This window comes from Aspergillus lucknowensis, assembly GCF_044049455.1.
Source record: "Aspergillus lucknowensis strain CBS 449.75 chromosome Unknown BJX67scaffold_48, whole genome shotgun sequence".
NCBI lineage: Eukaryota > Fungi > Ascomycota > Eurotiomycetes > Eurotiales > Aspergillaceae > Aspergillus > Aspergillus lucknowensis.
The window spans coordinates 17,274-31,796 of record NW_027263592.1 but is presented as its reverse complement, the minus strand read 5'-3'; the positions used below and the strand labels follow the sequence as shown (position 1 = coordinate 31,796).

Sequence of the window (14,523 nt, the reverse complement as noted above, 5' to 3'; positions counted from 1 at the left end):
CGTTGGACACTCAGAAGTCAACATGAAGCCGGAGTTAAGAAGTGAGTCCCGACCAAGCCTCCCTGATCTGCCTTGGCGCGTAATTCGAGCTCCAGCCTGGGCTTGATGTTCCTTCTGTTTGCTCTTGGGCTGTCTGTCCAAGAAAAAAACCTTTCTTTGTGCATCCTATCCCCCACCATCCCTCGATAGCAGCCTTCGTAACCGCCCAACCAACATCCCAAAATGCCTCCCCCCTCTCAATCCCTCGAACAGGCCTGATCCGCCTCTCCGCCACAAACCTCACTCACCATTTCCACAAACTCCCTCCTCGACCCCGTCGTCCACCCCTCGAAACAGCCCCCATCCCCCAATCCCCCCTCGGCGCAACAGTCATCCCATACTAAACAACAATAACCCCACCCTCCTTCAACACCCTCCCTGCCCTCGCAACAATATCCCCGCCAGCCCCATCAATAACCGCGTCAAGGTACGGCCTCGAAGGCGGCAGAAGCGCACGCAACGCCCGCTCCCAATACTCCCCCCGTGTAGTTCACCCCACCCCTTGCACCAAGCTCCACAGCCTTCTCAATCTTCTCCTCACACCCAGACGTAACATAGACATTGCCCCCCATCGCCACCCCAAAATCCAGAACCTGCAGTGCAACCCCGCCCCCGACCCCTGTCACCAGGACCTTCCGCCCAGCCTTGGCGTTCCCGCGCTTCGTCACCAGCGCCCTCCACCCCGTCAGACCCGCCAACGGGAGCGCAGCACCCTCGATAGGCGAGACGAGAGATGCTCGGGGCAGGGCGCGACCTTCCCCGCAGAGAGGACGATCTACTCCTGAGCTGTGCCTAGGTGATTATACTTCTCCGTCGCCCCGATGATCGCGTACCGCGAGCCCTGGTCCTCCGGTCCTTCGGAGTCACGATTCTACCCGGGGACGGGGTTAACGAGGACCCGTTTACCCAGGAGCGACGGCGAGGATCCGGACCTTTCGCGGCCGTGGGCATCAGATTTACCCAACTGGACAACCGTCCCGCATCCGTCGCAGAGAAGCGGCAATGTAAATGAGATCCCCGGGTATAGGTGCTGGCGAATGAAGAAGTCGCGGTGGTTGAGTGCCGCGGTGTGGATTTTGATAAGGAGCTCGCCAAGGCTGAGGACGGGGCCTGGAGTAATAGGTTGTGGTGGAATGGTGTTGAGTTGGAGCGTGTAGCAGACATGGCCTGGTTTGCCGGTGGTTTTGGTGATTGTTAGGGATTGCGGTATAGTAGGGGGTACTTTAAGGACCTTTGGATTCAGACTATCTCATATAAGGTTCTGAGGACGGAAAAAAGAGTGTTTGTGGTTTGAATGTAACAATGCTAAAATATAACTACTTGTACACTGTGTATATATGTGGTTGATACTTGCCGTTGATGCAATTTTGATTTGTGATCATTTTGTACGTTGGACTGAGAGCTACAAGGTAGTTGGTATCACTACTCACTACTCCTGTTTTAGCAGGCTGGTTCGGAAATTTGCTCGTTCATACCAGGTTCCTCCAGAAATCGGGGTAAGACATCGCCAGCCGGTTGTTGCGGGAAAGCTAGCCCTAACAAGACTTGATATGGATAATTTGGAACACCTGGAGGGCGTGTTATCTGACCACCAATCGTATCCCTCGACTGGTAAGCTAACCAGGCCATTTATGCTGGCTCTTTGGAATTATTTTTGTCGCGATATCTACCTCCTGGGAGTTACCAGGTAGAGAGAACAGTGCTACGCTATGGTAGACATCCATGCCTGTTGGGAGAGACGGCAGCCACCCATTGATGGATCAAGGGAGGGAGGATACTCACTATTTTTGTGTGAATGCCTGCTGTAAGAATTTTGAAAGGTATTGTTGAGGTCATGAATAGGGTTTGGCTTTGTGCTGGGAACATTTCCCCCGTCCATTTACTACAAGTCGGAGGGACATCAAGTCAGAGCCAGCAGTTTCTGCTGTATTTGTTCCCTTCCGCCCTCCCGAACCTTTTACTCTCGTACTTCCTGTCATGTCCTCCATTCATGACCACGCACATTGCAACTCCTCGAGAGCCGTTGGTCTCTCATCTGTCCCTCATCGACCCCTCACTAATTTCTCAACTACTGGTAGCAACAGCTGACATCTCAACAACCGCCAGACCTTAAGTCCTACATCACGCAGGCCGCTTTCATCCCCACAGATATACCAACTCCTCCGGAATCGCGTAGGAAACGGCGAAACATACTTCGCGAGCCCGAAAACACACAAGGGGAACTCACTATCGGAGATTGCCTTCATCGCTGTGACCCGTTTCGCAGCACTTCCATGAGCCAACCATGGCCGTACCCTATCGCCTCGGTGCCAGCGGTTATCGAAGTCGGCAATGAAAGCGACAAGAAAGGCCCGGAACGGCTTTGTTATGAGAATGGTTGGTTGCACAAGACCACTGAGTTACAAAATAGGATCGATGTAGAAATCTACATTCTCCCTAGTTGTCTGTATGGAAAGCAAGTTCCCTAAGTCCTATTTCCAGTTTTGGTTACTTCTGTGCTATCATGCTAACAGTAATAGGTATCTTGAATAGGTCTTCCTGGAATCGCCTCAACCATTAGACAACAAGTACAATACCATACAGAAGCTTGCGGTAGATGTACTCGCCGATTTTTTCCCGCAAAATCCTCAAAAAGTACGTAGAGGAACAGTCTATATCAACAACAGATTCCTGTAGGCCCCTAGGGGCTGCATATCAAGACAAGTTCTATCACTCGTTCATAAAAGTTGCAGGACAGCAGGTTTCTATAGTCTCTGAGTGGTCTAGGACAAAGGCTGGCCGCGTTGATTTCATAATCTCGTCGAAGAAATGGGCGGTTGAGCTCCTCAGAGATGCCGCCTAGAAGAATACATTGCCCGAGCATGCGAAGGATGGGCAGGTAAGAGCTATCCTGGAGCCCAGCGAATTGTGTCTCCGATCAGACTAAATAATGTGTGTGTTTCCAGATATGTGTATAAGGAAATTAATATCCTCGCCATATTTTCAGCGGGCTGATTCCAAGTCTACTTTCCGAACGATTTTTAATGTGTTACTCTGTGACCGACTCGAGCCCGGTATATTGCGAATTCTCAGAGACGATGGTTTCCCGGTCGACCATCATCTCTTTCAATTTCGTGAAGATATCACCAAGCCGGGACCCAACCCCGGACCACGTTAAGCCTCAGCCTCATGGATGCACCATTTGTACCACCGCGCCTGGGACCGACGACAGATAAAATATCTCACCTGCTGGAGCAATCCGGGGCTAGTGGGGTTGACGTGGAGATCGTGTTCCTCGATAAATCCTTCAGGCCGTCTTGGTTTAGCATTTCTACTGGTGATCCGGCTGTGGTGGCATTCGAGGTCGCCAGAGAGGAAATCCTGAAGGTGGTTAACCGCGCACACCAGTCTGAATGGAACATGTTGACCCTGTTTCGAATGGGTCTCACCAAGGCCAAGAGCTCGCCGACGATTGTTGTTTTCGTTAACCCATTTACGATCAAAGGCTGGTTTGATCTGGCTTCCAGATCAAGCTTCTGTTGCCAACAAACAATCCTATCTCACTGCGGATTAAGGTGGAATTTCTCCCAGGCTTCGTTTCAACCTTGGGTACCGGCCCGGAACCTGCCCCTGATGGGGTCGATCTCGCCCATGATATGAGGGCGGATGGCGTCCCGACGGTGGGAACCTCCATCACAGTTCCACCAGAACGCGGTAGGGGCGCCCTTGGCCCAAGATTGTTCGAGGATTGTCCTGCTGGAGAGCCCACCCAATATGAATACTCTTTTCCAGGCGCGGCTGGCGGCCGAAACGCAGGTGGATCCGGCGAAAAGCAATGAGCGGCAAGTAGTTGGGAAGGGGGAGGAAGATGAAACCACTGAGACTATCGAGCGGAGCACTAAGCCAGCACGGTCTCCTCGACAATTACCTGAGCTCCTCACACGTCTCTGCCAACACCTCCTCGATTATTGTACGACCGTGGCGGAGCAGTCACTTGTCCCTCTCGCGGCGGGCCCGATTTCTCCTGAGGTTTACGATCCCGAGAAGGAGTTCCCCGGCCTGAAGAAGTTCTTTGTGCCCTTACCGACTTTCACGTCGTGAGACCCCACGCCTCGCCCGGGCGGATATAATTGACAATACAAGTCGGTTTGGCAGCTCGCTGGCTTCTGCCCACCCAGCGGAACACGACATCTTATTTTTAACCCCAAAAGCTGTCGAAGGCACCACTAGGGCTGGGTTGAGCGTTGGTTTTATCGATGGAAAACCCAAGGTTGCTCGTTTGCGATGTCCGGCTTGGTGTGGGCTCAGCCATCCGCTTCGGAGGCCCTGCAGGGCGTCTTTCTGATGTTAGGGCCTTGGCGCTGTGCTTTTTTTTCTCGCTTGGGGAGGATGTCGCGCTGGATGGTTCTCAACAGCGAAGACGATCTTGGGGTGAAGTTTGTTCTTGAAGTTTGATCATGCCTCTCTTCTCCTCTTGGTGAGAGGGAAAATAGAATCCCCATTTGTCCAGAGACTGAGAATATTACTAGAAGGACACGGAAAAGTGGAACCATGCGCTCTTTGACTCTCCTCCCCTCCTTTCTTTTGCTGCTATCCACTAAAATCCCAGACGTCCAAGCACGGAGGGGAGGCGGATGGTCAGGCGAGGACAGCTCCGACTCCAACGACGGCAGCGACTCATCCCCCGAAAGCTGCGACACCCAAGAACACCCGCAAGTCGCGGAATGGGGCCTGTTACCCGGACACGCGTGGAACTATAGCTCGAAAGAGAACCCGAGTCGAGACACCAGCTACGATGGTTCGTTTTTCAAGGGCGCTGGGTACCTCCACTACCACGTCGATAGGAGTAGCGGCTCGTGCTATATCGATGAAGACGACCACGCGGTTCATCTGCTCGGGTATGTCTGGATTGGCCCGCAGCCGCCGACGCCGCCTGGTCCGATGAACCCGATTATCATCAGCTTTAAAGCGTGGGAGTCCAGCATGTCGCTCGATGAGATTGATGTGGCATACTTGAACATACCATGGGGCTCGGATGGGCCTGGTAGTAGTTGTCCAAGTGAGCCGGACTTGATTTCGCTCATGACCTCATTCGAGTGGACGGATATGGACGCTCTGAAATATCGAGCGCTGGACTCGATGGACATGAGCCTTTCGGAAGCCGGTACAGACGAGAGGAGGGTTCAATTCAGTGCGACAATGCCGAATGAATTGGAGCATAATCCTGGGATGAGGCTTCGGCTGCCCATGAGGACTTGCGCAAGCAACATGGCCTATCAGTTCGACAACCCTGATCGGTTGACGATGAACGGCTCCTTTACGAACACGACGCTCGACCTGACTCTTTCGGGGAGCGGTGCCGTGAACGGGCGTTATGAAGAGGATCCGTTTCAGGCTGAGTTTAACGTTACCTTTTCAGCAGTGTTTGACAGTTCCAACTCGACGCAGAAATTGAGCCTGCGGCATCCCGGAGAGCCGTTGGTCGCGTGGCTGCCGAATTCTGCTCTGCGGGTTGCGAGGTCTGAACGGGCTTTTAGTTTGGGTTTCGTCAGTTTTGGGATTTTTATATTGTTGGTGTAAGTTAAAGGGAGGGTTCGAACCTGTAACTTGAAGCTTCTTTTCAATGTGGTAGCTGGGCAACAAGTCTGATATTGAGCTGTTTTTGATATTGGCTCGGACTTTCCTCGCTGTGAGTCAGAAGGGACAAACACAAAAGATCTGAGAAGCCAGCTTTGCAAATTTTTCATTGTCTATCCTATTTGCGTCTCATCCCCACCACCTACCTCTCATCACCCTCTTCCCTCGTTTCAAGACCTGAATACTTCACACAAAAATGAGCGGTCCGGACGACAAACCCGGGGATCTCAGTGTCTCATTTGGGACCACTGGCACTCAACACTCCAGCAGCACTCTTCTGGACGTCTCGTCTTCCGGGAGTCGTCTGTACAGCCCCGAATCGATAGCAGCGAAACCCTCAGGATAGGGGCCAGGAGGACTCCCAGCATGGCCGATTGTAACCCGTCCTGTTCCCGAACAAGACATGGACTTAGATCTTTTTAATGCCGTGTCAGATATCGCATGCGGCCACATGGTGAATTTCAGCCTGGAATGGGAAAGAATAACCTTCTGCACAAGCGTTACGGAGGGCCACAACTCTGCCGCCTCCTGTACACACTGCTAATCAAATGTTCTTTTGAGAATTGCCGCGATGCTTTAGTTTCGCTTCCTGACATGCGGCTCACCGTTCTCCCCGAAATTGGCTATTCGGGTCAGATAGAGGTCATCGATCCCCGAGCGAGTAACGGCGTCATGACATTTGCGCCTATCCTGACCCGGGAACAAGAAGATGGCTGGGAGGACACACTTGCACTGGTTACTAGGGCGCTGGAACTATCCGGGGCTGATTGGCGACAAGTGTTTGCCGCAAATCGTGGTTATTTCAATGTGGGAAATCCACACTCCACTAAAAAGGGTCGGCCCTTCTTACTGAAGAGCTATTCTGGCTGACATTCAACGACATTCCGAAGCCCACCGTTGTCGTCAAAACCCCTTGTGCCACCCTGAACCACCCGCAGACGAACCATATCCATGCACAGCTAGCTGACCGGGGTTCAGACTTGAGATTATGGACACCAAGGGTCCTTGGGGTTTGTTTAGTTCACATCAAGAAGTCGCTGACGGAAGCCAAATAAACGCTAGCTTGGGCTGGCCATTTCCCACGGATTATCACGGTATGGGCCTGAGCATCGGGCGCAACCAACGCGAGACCTCTACCCTAGGACGCTATATGAGGGGCGTTTAGACGCAAATAGAGATGCTGACCAAGGTATATCATCTCTCATGTACTCATATTATTTGAGGCCTCTCATTAACGTGGATAGATATCCAATCTCATGGTGCGACAGGACTGTCCTGGCCCTGCCAGTCACCGTCCGAGCAAGACATAGATACGATACTCAAAGGCCACCTCGGGATCCCAAACGAGCCCAGTCCGCCAGACGCTGCTCACTCCCTTAAAGAACGGAATAAAAAGATTACGACATGAAAGCCAAGAAAAAGTGAAGGAGATACAGTGCTTCGACCCTTACATCGGAAATTTCGGCGCTGTTTCTGGATGGCAAAACCGGCCTTATGGTACTGGGTTGGGTGCCCTGCTGCATTTGCTGGATTGGGCCTGTGTTGAAATGAGTAAAGAGCATGCCCAAATCCCACAAACGCCATCGTGCGTTTCAGACAACAGCTGTCTCAGTCTTTCCCGGAAAGTCTGCCGCTTTGGACCCCAAGAAAGGCCACGGTAGAGAGCATGGGCTGAAATTCCGAGCACCAGTATTGCCGCTTCTAAACAGGGACGAACTACTGGGGCGACTGCGGGAGCTCTCGGCGGATTGTGCCCGGAGAATCAGAGGATCCAAGGACTACCAGCCAATCCTCACCATCGTGGGTTATAGTCTACCTGACCCCGAATAGTCAGCCTTTCGCCCAGCCTGGGGACTCGGGAGCCTGGTACCTCGATGGCAATGGTAACGTTGTGGGGCAGCTTGTAGGAGGTGATATACAGGACGGAACCGGAGTTGTGATCTCATTACGCCTGGTTACCCACGATATGGAGCAAAATCTTGGCTTGAAGCCGGGCAGCTTGAGCTTACCGTGAAGTTGATGCTCTACTGTGATATCAGATGAATTGGATACGGTGCGCTCGTTGCTCCCAATTTCTATCGCTTGCTCGTGAGGGTGGCGTGGTTTCTAAGTGTACATTTAATTTTCTATCTGCGTGGAATATTTGCCATACCTCAATTGAGAAAGTGTCTTTTTGCTAGTAAAACAGAGTTGATGTTCCTACTTGAGGACTGTCAAACACAAACCGCTTCCGTTTCACAACTTATTATTGTATTCTGGGGGACGAAGATCGCGAGGCAAAGCAAGAGGGATATCATTGATATTGCTGCATAAAATGAACCATAGCGAGCCAAAGGCCAATGAGCAGAAGGACGTCAAAACGCCATGGGCCTCCCAAAAATGACACCGGGCGAGATCGTAAGATACATTAATCGTTCCACTCGTATTCCTTCCCAGACGCCTGCGCGGCGCAATCCCAAACTGATTGGAACCATAAAAACAAAGGTAGCCTGTCCCAGCAGAACCCCACCCATCGAACGCCAGCCTAGACCCGCTAAAACGAAACATCTTTGGGAGGCCGACGGCCATATACAGAGTTGATCAGACCAAACAAGAAGTAAAATGTTGGTCCTAGGGCGTGTGAGAAGGATTGCGGTCATTATTGCCAACGGCGGCATCGTAGCTGGGGATAGGCGGTTGGTCGTGGCGTGAGAGCTCTTGGCTAGCCCTTGGGCTTCCATCGGGGCTCGAGTACTCTGGGGGAGGACCCTGATCCGAGTGATTCGTGCTAAGTAACGGAACCTGCTCCGGATTGCCACTGGTTGTTCCACTCGACCCTTCCCCAGGATCCTCATGTGAAGGTATATGAGCGAGTGGAGCGAGTGAGATGTCAGTTGGAGACCGAACAGGGCCAGGACTGGCGGACGGCGCTATTCGGACGGTTGAGCTTGTTTGTGCGTGGGTTGGATCTTGGTAAACCCGATGTGAGCCATGGGCAGTACTTTGTTGACCAGACTCGAGAAGAATGCTGCCTTGTTCGCTTCCGTACGGCGGAGGGGGCGCTAGGCTTCCGGTCATTGGTGCTAGGCCCCATTTTTTGACGTTGGCTTCGATGAACACGAACCCCATCTGGCCAAAGTTCACATGGATGGCGCAAGGCCCGTTTGCTCCGATCGTAGGGAAGAAATTTTGCGATTTCTGGCCGTGCACCACCTCTTCCAACTTCTTGCCGTTGCGAGTGAAGAATATGGTACCTGAGCGAGGCCGGTAGCCCACGCCCACCACATCACCTTGTGTGAGCGCTGGCCCATACGAGAACGATACAAACGGCTGATTATACCTTCGATGACCTGTCGACTCATACGCGACTGATGCTTTGTGATAACCTACGGATACGACCATTAGCCGCCGACCTCTAGTGATCGCGGTGTTAGAAGACGTACCGGGTAATCGGAAGAGGGGATATGGTTTTGTGGCCATGCCAATTCCAACAAGGGTATTTTCGGGCTTATCGTATATTTTTGCCTCCCAGTAATAGACGTCGTTCTGCTTAGGAACTGGCAGATTTGTTTGAACACTGCATATCGAGTCGTAAAACTCAATCTCTGTTCGACCTTCCACGAAGCAGTTGGCGATCTCGAGTTCGGGCTGGAACTCCCATGCCGAGACTCCCTTTTCTTGAATAGCGAGGAACTGCGAAAGCGAAATGTCGGTTTGCATCGATTCGGGTGGGTTGGCTTCGACAAACGCTGTATGGTGCGAATTAGTTGATTTGCCGCGTATACACCAACCAAAAGACATGATCCGTTCAAGGGTAAACTCACCCTTCGCTCTCAGATACTCTGATCGCGACAGATCATCCATAACCTCCAAGGCATCTGCCTCCTCACGCATAAAGGCTTGTTCATCGTCGAATTCGCCGGGCCGACCCATACGATCCAAGAGAATTCTACCACGTTGAGTGTACTTGAAGAAAAAGAAAGCGGCTAGTACAAGCACTGCAACCGCTGCTGAGCCAAATGCGGATAAAAGACCGATCAAGATACCCTTCCCCGTCGAAGTCTGCGGGTTGCCACCGACACCCATGCGACCGACATTCTCTTGGTCCCAGGATACCGGCAGAAAATCACGCTCCAAATTTGACGCAGCATGTCGTGGGTTGATTAAAGAGGGACTATCGATAGCGGTCGGGAAGGTCGGTGGATGTGCCCTGATGGATGTTGCGAGGGTCGAGGGAGCATCCCAGATGGCACCAGGCGCCAATGCCTGAGATCCCCGCATCGTTCATTGACCAGGGTGTAGGGTTTTACGTCGATACGGTTCCGAAAATATCAAAAAACGTTATGCAGAGATTCGAAGGAGGGAAAGGCGAGGCAATGCGACGCAAGACAGATCCGATAAAGCAGAAATGGGAAAGTGTGAATGTTGGATGAGGAAATGATGATAGAGCAGGCTGGGGACTGGAAGTGGGTGGATCAGCATGCGATGGGACGAAGGGCGAGCCTCTGCGTCAGTGGCCGGAACTTGGCGGGGGCGGCGAGGTTAAAAATGGATCTGACGCGCCAGCAATGTTTCCGGGCACTGTGTCCAGGAACTTGAAGGTTCGACTGAGAGGAGGACGTTGAATGAGTCCAAGTAACATTTTATGTTTGAAAACTAAGTTGCTTAAATACAGGGAGGTGATGAAGAAGGGATAAGACTCGGTGACGATCGGACCCTTCTCCTGTCATGCGTCAAGCCACACAGGATTCCTCTCCAAAAGGCGCTTGCCCAGAGTCTCTCTCGGGAACGAGGTAGTGCCCATCAATCCCTCTTCGCTGTCCTCCCCTGCCCAAAGCACCACGGTTGCTCAGGTGTCGACGACACACTTATTCTTGGCTCCTTTGTCGTTCCTTCCCATTTTTTAAATGCGTGTCTCCGACCAGCCAGACCTTGTCATATCCCGCGATGACACCTGCGACATCTGTCTGACAGGAGTCACGGAGTCTGAATGCGACAAGTATCCAGGTACACTCCTTGTCTCCCTGTCATCCCCTTCATCTCCATTTACCATCCTCGCTAACACCTCCCGGCGCAGCGAAACAGCATGCCCGTAGGGTGGCTACAAAACTCGGAGCGGGAGGCGGCCTTCTCTACCTCGCCGGCAAGGCTAGCGTAAATTGGGGCGACTCGGATCAACCACGACCCTTCCGGCAAAGGCGCTATTTCTATTACCTGAGTGGAGTGGACGAGGCGGACTGCTACCTGACATATGATATACGCAACGACCGTTTGACCCTCTACATTCCGAATTTCAGCCTGCACCATGCGGTTTGGATGGGCCCTACCCTAACCGCGGACGAGGCACGACAACGCTACGACGTGGATCGAGTTCGCTACTACGACGCTCTACAGGGTGATTTGGTGTCATGGGTGGATCGATATAACAAGGATGGTCCGGTTTATATTCTGCATAGCGCCCAGGCGCCCGATATCCCGACGGAGGGGCTCTGGTTGGACGATGAGTCACTGCTGCCTGCGATGGACGCTGCCCGAGGAGTGAAGGATGAGTACGAAATTCGAATGATACGCGAAGCAAACAGGATATCAGGACTTGCGCACCGAAAAGTTCTTGAGAATATACACCGTATCTCTAACGAAAGGGAGATAGAGGGGCTGTTCCTAGGGACCTGCGTCTCTCAAGGAGCCAAAAATCAGGCTTATGAGATAATTGCCGGATCAGGTCCCAATGCAGCTGTGCTTCACTATGTGAAGAACAACGAGCCTCTCAGCGGGAGACAGCTTGTCTGTCTTGATGCTGGGGCGGAATGGAACTGCTATGCGAGTGACGTAACTCGAACAATTCCTCTGGGACGAGATTGGCCGAGTAAGTATGCGAAAGACATCTACGCCCTTGTAGAGGAGATGCAGGAAGAATGCATCAGACGCGTCAGGCAGGGAGTGCGATTCCGAGAGTTGTACGAGCTCGCACACGCCATCGCCATCAAAGGGTTGCAGCGACTTGGAATCCTCAATGACGGAAGCGTAGAAGAAATTCGTCAATCCGGGGCATCTTCGATCTTCTTCCCCCATGGGCTTGGCCACCATGTAGGACTGGAGGTCCATGATGTCTCGGAACGGCCAATAACTGCCTCTTCCTCTGGTAATGGACAACCCCAAAGCGAGTTCGTACCAGAAATGAGTACGCCATTGCTGCAAGAGGGTATGGTGATTACCATTGAACCTGGTGTGTACTTCAACAAACTTGCCTTGGAAAATGCTCGAACACTGTCGTTAGCGAAGTATATCAACTTCGAACAGGCAGAGCGGTATATTCCTGTTGGTGGCGTACGCATTGAGGACGACCTCTTGGTTACTCGCACGGGGTATGAGAATCTGACCACCGCACCAAAAGGCGAGGCGATGTGGGAGATTATTCGCCGCTTCGAGATGTCTTAGTTGGGTGGTGCATGACGCTTGACGATGTGTCGAAGATGCGTGAGGGATTTTTTCGGTGCTGATCACGAAGAGACGACGAGCCGATATTCAGAATGGGCCCCTTGGGGAAATGGCTAAGATGAAGACTCTGTACAGGCTATACAACTGATATCTGGCGTAATCGAATAAACCTTAGATTATCTCCGCCCGTCTTTAAATTCATCTGAGATAGGTAGATCGAGGTCACTGTAGATGCCGAGCTTCCACCACGAACAAGCTGTTACACACGTGGCGCGTACCTACAGGATGTCATACAGCAGGGGAAAAAAAAAGGCTCTGCTAGGGTCAGGCCATAATTTTCCTCGTTCTCACGTCGATGACGCCGGGAAATCAGAATCAAAATTTCCTCCCTCGCAGGCATTGAATCATCCTCCTGATGTCATCATCGGATGAAAACATCCGATGCGCTGCTAAGGGAATGAGTAACCCTTCCACTCCAATAAATCGCGTCATCGTCACCGGGTCATTCAGGAACTTGACCTCCTGATGAATATTGAAGTCTCTTCCAAAGCGGGTGGCAGTCCATGAAGTTCCAGAGGTTGGTAAGCCAGCGGGAAAGGCGAAGGTGCCGAACCCGAAGCCTCCGAACTCAGCCTGCCAAACTCCGTACGCAATTCTTCCCAGCCATGAGCCAATTTGGTACCATCGCAGGGCCGGATTTAGGTACCTCTGCGTCTGGCCCTGACTCGGAGGACCCGTGGACCGCTCGGGACAGGAGAAAAAGAAAAATGCAGGAGAGTGGGGACCGGAAATCGGAACATCGTGTGGATCTCCTTTATGACAAGGCTTTGTGCAGGGTTTTTTGTTGCTCTGCTGCGGGTTCCGATGTAGGAGTTCCCTCGCCTGATTGGGCACTGGTGAGTCACACCATACTGCGCAGTCATTCTGCTTTCCATCGTGGTGTCATACTGGAGGGTCTATTTATATGGACCTTGTATCACCTCTGCTCAATTCTGATCTTTTCTTCTTCCCTACCTCATCTCGTCCTTTCAAAGGGGTGATGGTCACTCCCCTCCTTGTGATCTAGGGTTGCTGGTTACTTTCATCGAGCTTTGTTTTTATCTACATCCCTATACTCCTTCGGGCCTGAGAGGAAAGGGAAGGGAGGGGAAAAAAAGAAATAAAACGACAAGTGCCCTAAAAGTTTTGTTTGCTCTACCTTCAGCACATAGAATGGGACGGAGACACAACCGACGACGCACACGACCACGATCTCGAGACCGCTCCGCCAGTATATATCCGGCTCCTGTTGAAGCGGTCTTATCTTCAGCTGCCTTCTGCACCGCGCCGTATCCCTCCGATTCCGACTGCCTTGGAAATCGCCCCGCCTCGACCCGGCATTATAGGGGGTTAACATGGCAGGATCCTGAGTTCATTTTGAGACCGGAGGCGGGCGTGCTAGAGAAAGAGCGGTATCGTCTCTTTGGAGGCGAGCCTGGTGATGACCTGGGCCTCTGCAATCGCATGCTCGAGTATTTCGGCGGACTTGACTATATAGATCCGTGAGTGCGCCTGGGATTTGTCAGGGTAAATCCCGTCCTGACCATTCCAGACTACAGGACATCAAGCCATTACCTGGGTGAAGATTGCCTTGGGTAAGCCTGGCGGGCACCGCGGCTGTGATAAGTTGTTTTGTCGTCAGCGGTGGAATATACAACAGAAGGAAAATGCAGAAGACGGTTCGACCAATGACTCGATTTGAGGATTCGACTACGCTGTCCTCACGCCGACAGCTAATCATGATATCCCACGGAGATATTAACTCCCAAGGCGCAGGCACCAACATTACATGGGCAACCCAAGTCACCGGCTTGTAGCAATGAAGGTTCTTTGAGAATCGGATTGGCCTATTCAGACTTGGCCATGTGATATCTGGTGGGAGGACTCGTGCACTGGCACTGAGTATGACGCTTAACGAGCTCGCTAGTTGGTTGAGTTCGCGTCCGATCAGCCAGCCAGCTGGCTCGCGACGCTTGAATTCCCTGCTGGGAGGGTTTCTGAATCAAAGCGGCGTTTCTGTCTGCGGACATTGTCCCATTGCAGGGTATGAGTCACCACGCTTGTAGCCGTTGCTCATTGGAGAAGGACGAAGGCGAGGCACATCAGTCATGTGAACCAGAATAGATGAGATATGAGATCATGTATAAAATACGTGCAAGCGCACGAGCTTTATCCCGATAAGTGGTTTAAGTCTCTTGTCTGGTGATACTGGAGTAGTAATAGGAAGTAAGTTCCAAGGTTCTCACAGAGCATGTCCCGCGGGCGTGCTCTCCTCTCCGATCACAGGGAGGCACAAGACCATCCTCGAGACATCTGCTCATCACACTGCGAGCTCGTTAAACAATCTACTGTCCATCTTTTTCATCAGTCGAATATTCTCATCATCCCTCCCGCCTTACGATCTTCTACCCG

The 14,523-nt window shown here is 52.1% G+C and overlaps 7 protein-coding genes across 7 annotated transcripts; 5 read left to right on the top strand and 2 right to left on the bottom strand.

The window, feature by feature from the left end:
* Positions 1-461: 461 nt before the first annotated feature.
* On the bottom strand, positions 462-2,285 carry BJX67DRAFT_384397 (MDR/zinc-dependent alcohol dehydrogenase-like family protein; the record flags this gene model as incomplete). The annotated part of the gene is made up of 3 exons (XM_071033655.1): positions 462-831; positions 915-1,283; positions 2,233-2,285. 3 exons carry the CDS (start codon positions 2,283-2,285, stop codon positions 462-464), a joined length of 792 nt encoding a protein of 263 aa, XP_070882680.1.
* Positions 2,286-2,984: 699 nt separating this feature from the next.
* Positions 2,985-4,384, top strand: BJX67DRAFT_362835 (uncharacterized protein; the record flags this gene model as incomplete). Its single annotated transcript, XM_071030041.1, has 1 exon — positions 2,985-4,384. A coding segment is annotated over exon 1 (466 nt), but the record flags the coding sequence as incomplete, so codon positions are not given.
* BJX67DRAFT_236256 (uncharacterized protein) lies at positions 4,124-5,847 on the top strand. Its single transcript, XM_071026022.1, has one exon. It carries the CDS (start codon positions 4,570-4,572, stop codon positions 5,596-5,598), a length of 1,029 nt encoding a protein of 342 aa, XP_070882678.1. The 5' UTR covers positions 4,124-4,569; the 3' UTR covers positions 5,599-5,847.
* On the top strand, positions 5,848-6,990 carry BJX67DRAFT_236702 (uncharacterized protein). Its single transcript, XM_071026025.1, has 3 exons — positions 5,848-6,462; positions 6,546-6,844; positions 6,900-6,990. The coding sequence occupies exons 1-2, from the start codon at positions 6,097-6,099 to the stop codon at positions 6,708-6,710; spliced, it is 531 nt and encodes a 176-aa protein (XP_070882677.1). The 5' UTR covers positions 5,848-6,096; the 3' UTR covers positions 6,711-6,844; positions 6,900-6,990.
* Positions 6,991-8,265: 1,275 nt separating this feature from the next.
* Positions 8,266-9,915, bottom strand: BJX67DRAFT_374336 (SSH4 family protein; the record flags this gene model as incomplete). Its single annotated transcript, XM_071031532.1, has 3 exons — positions 8,266-9,020; positions 9,078-9,383; positions 9,459-9,915. The coding sequence occupies 3 exons, from the start codon at positions 9,913-9,915 to the stop codon at positions 8,266-8,268; spliced, it is 1,518 nt and encodes a 505-aa protein (XP_070882676.1).
* Positions 9,916-10,228: 313 nt separating this feature from the next.
* On the top strand, positions 10,229-12,354 carry BJX67DRAFT_236592 (aminopeptidase P family protein). The gene is made up of 2 exons (XM_071026024.1): positions 10,229-10,641; positions 10,712-12,354. Exons 1-2 carry the CDS (start codon positions 10,542-10,544, stop codon positions 12,070-12,072), a joined length of 1,461 nt encoding a protein of 486 aa, XP_070882675.1. The 5' UTR covers positions 10,229-10,541; the 3' UTR covers positions 12,073-12,354.
* Positions 12,355-13,198: 844 nt separating this feature from the next.
* BJX67DRAFT_236300 (uncharacterized protein) lies at positions 13,199-13,855 on the top strand. Its single transcript, XM_071026023.1, has 2 exons — positions 13,199-13,613; positions 13,664-13,855. Exons 1-2 carry the CDS (start codon positions 13,285-13,287, stop codon positions 13,692-13,694), a joined length of 360 nt encoding a protein of 119 aa, XP_070882674.1. The 5' UTR covers positions 13,199-13,284; the 3' UTR covers positions 13,695-13,855.
* The last annotated feature ends 668 nt before the right edge of the window (positions 13,856-14,523 follow it).

Coding starts and splice junctions, on each gene's coding strand:
- BJX67DRAFT_236256 (XM_071026022.1), top strand. CDS start 4,570: ATGCGCTCTTTGACTCTCCTCCCCTCCTTTCTTTTGCTGCTATCCACT.
- BJX67DRAFT_236702 (XM_071026025.1), top strand. CDS start 6,097: ATGCGGCCACATGGTGAATTTCAGCCTGGAATGGGAAAGAATAACCTT. Junction 6,463..6,545: donor CAAATCGTGGTTATTTCAAT/GTGGGAAATCCA, acceptor GACATTCCGAAG/CCCACCGTTGTCGTCAAAAC.
- BJX67DRAFT_236592 (XM_071026024.1), top strand. CDS start 10,542: ATGCGTGTCTCCGACCAGCCAGACCTTGTCATATCCCGCGATGACACC. Junction 10,642..10,711: donor TGAATGCGACAAGTATCCAG/GTACACTCCTTG, acceptor CTCCCGGCGCAG/CGAAACAGCATGCCCGTAGG.
- BJX67DRAFT_236300 (XM_071026023.1), top strand. CDS start 13,285: ATGGGACGGAGACACAACCGACGACGCACACGACCACGATCTCGAGAC. Junction 13,614..13,663: donor GGACTTGACTATATAGATCC/GTGAGTGCGCCT, acceptor TGACCATTCCAG/ACTACAGGACATCAAGCCAT.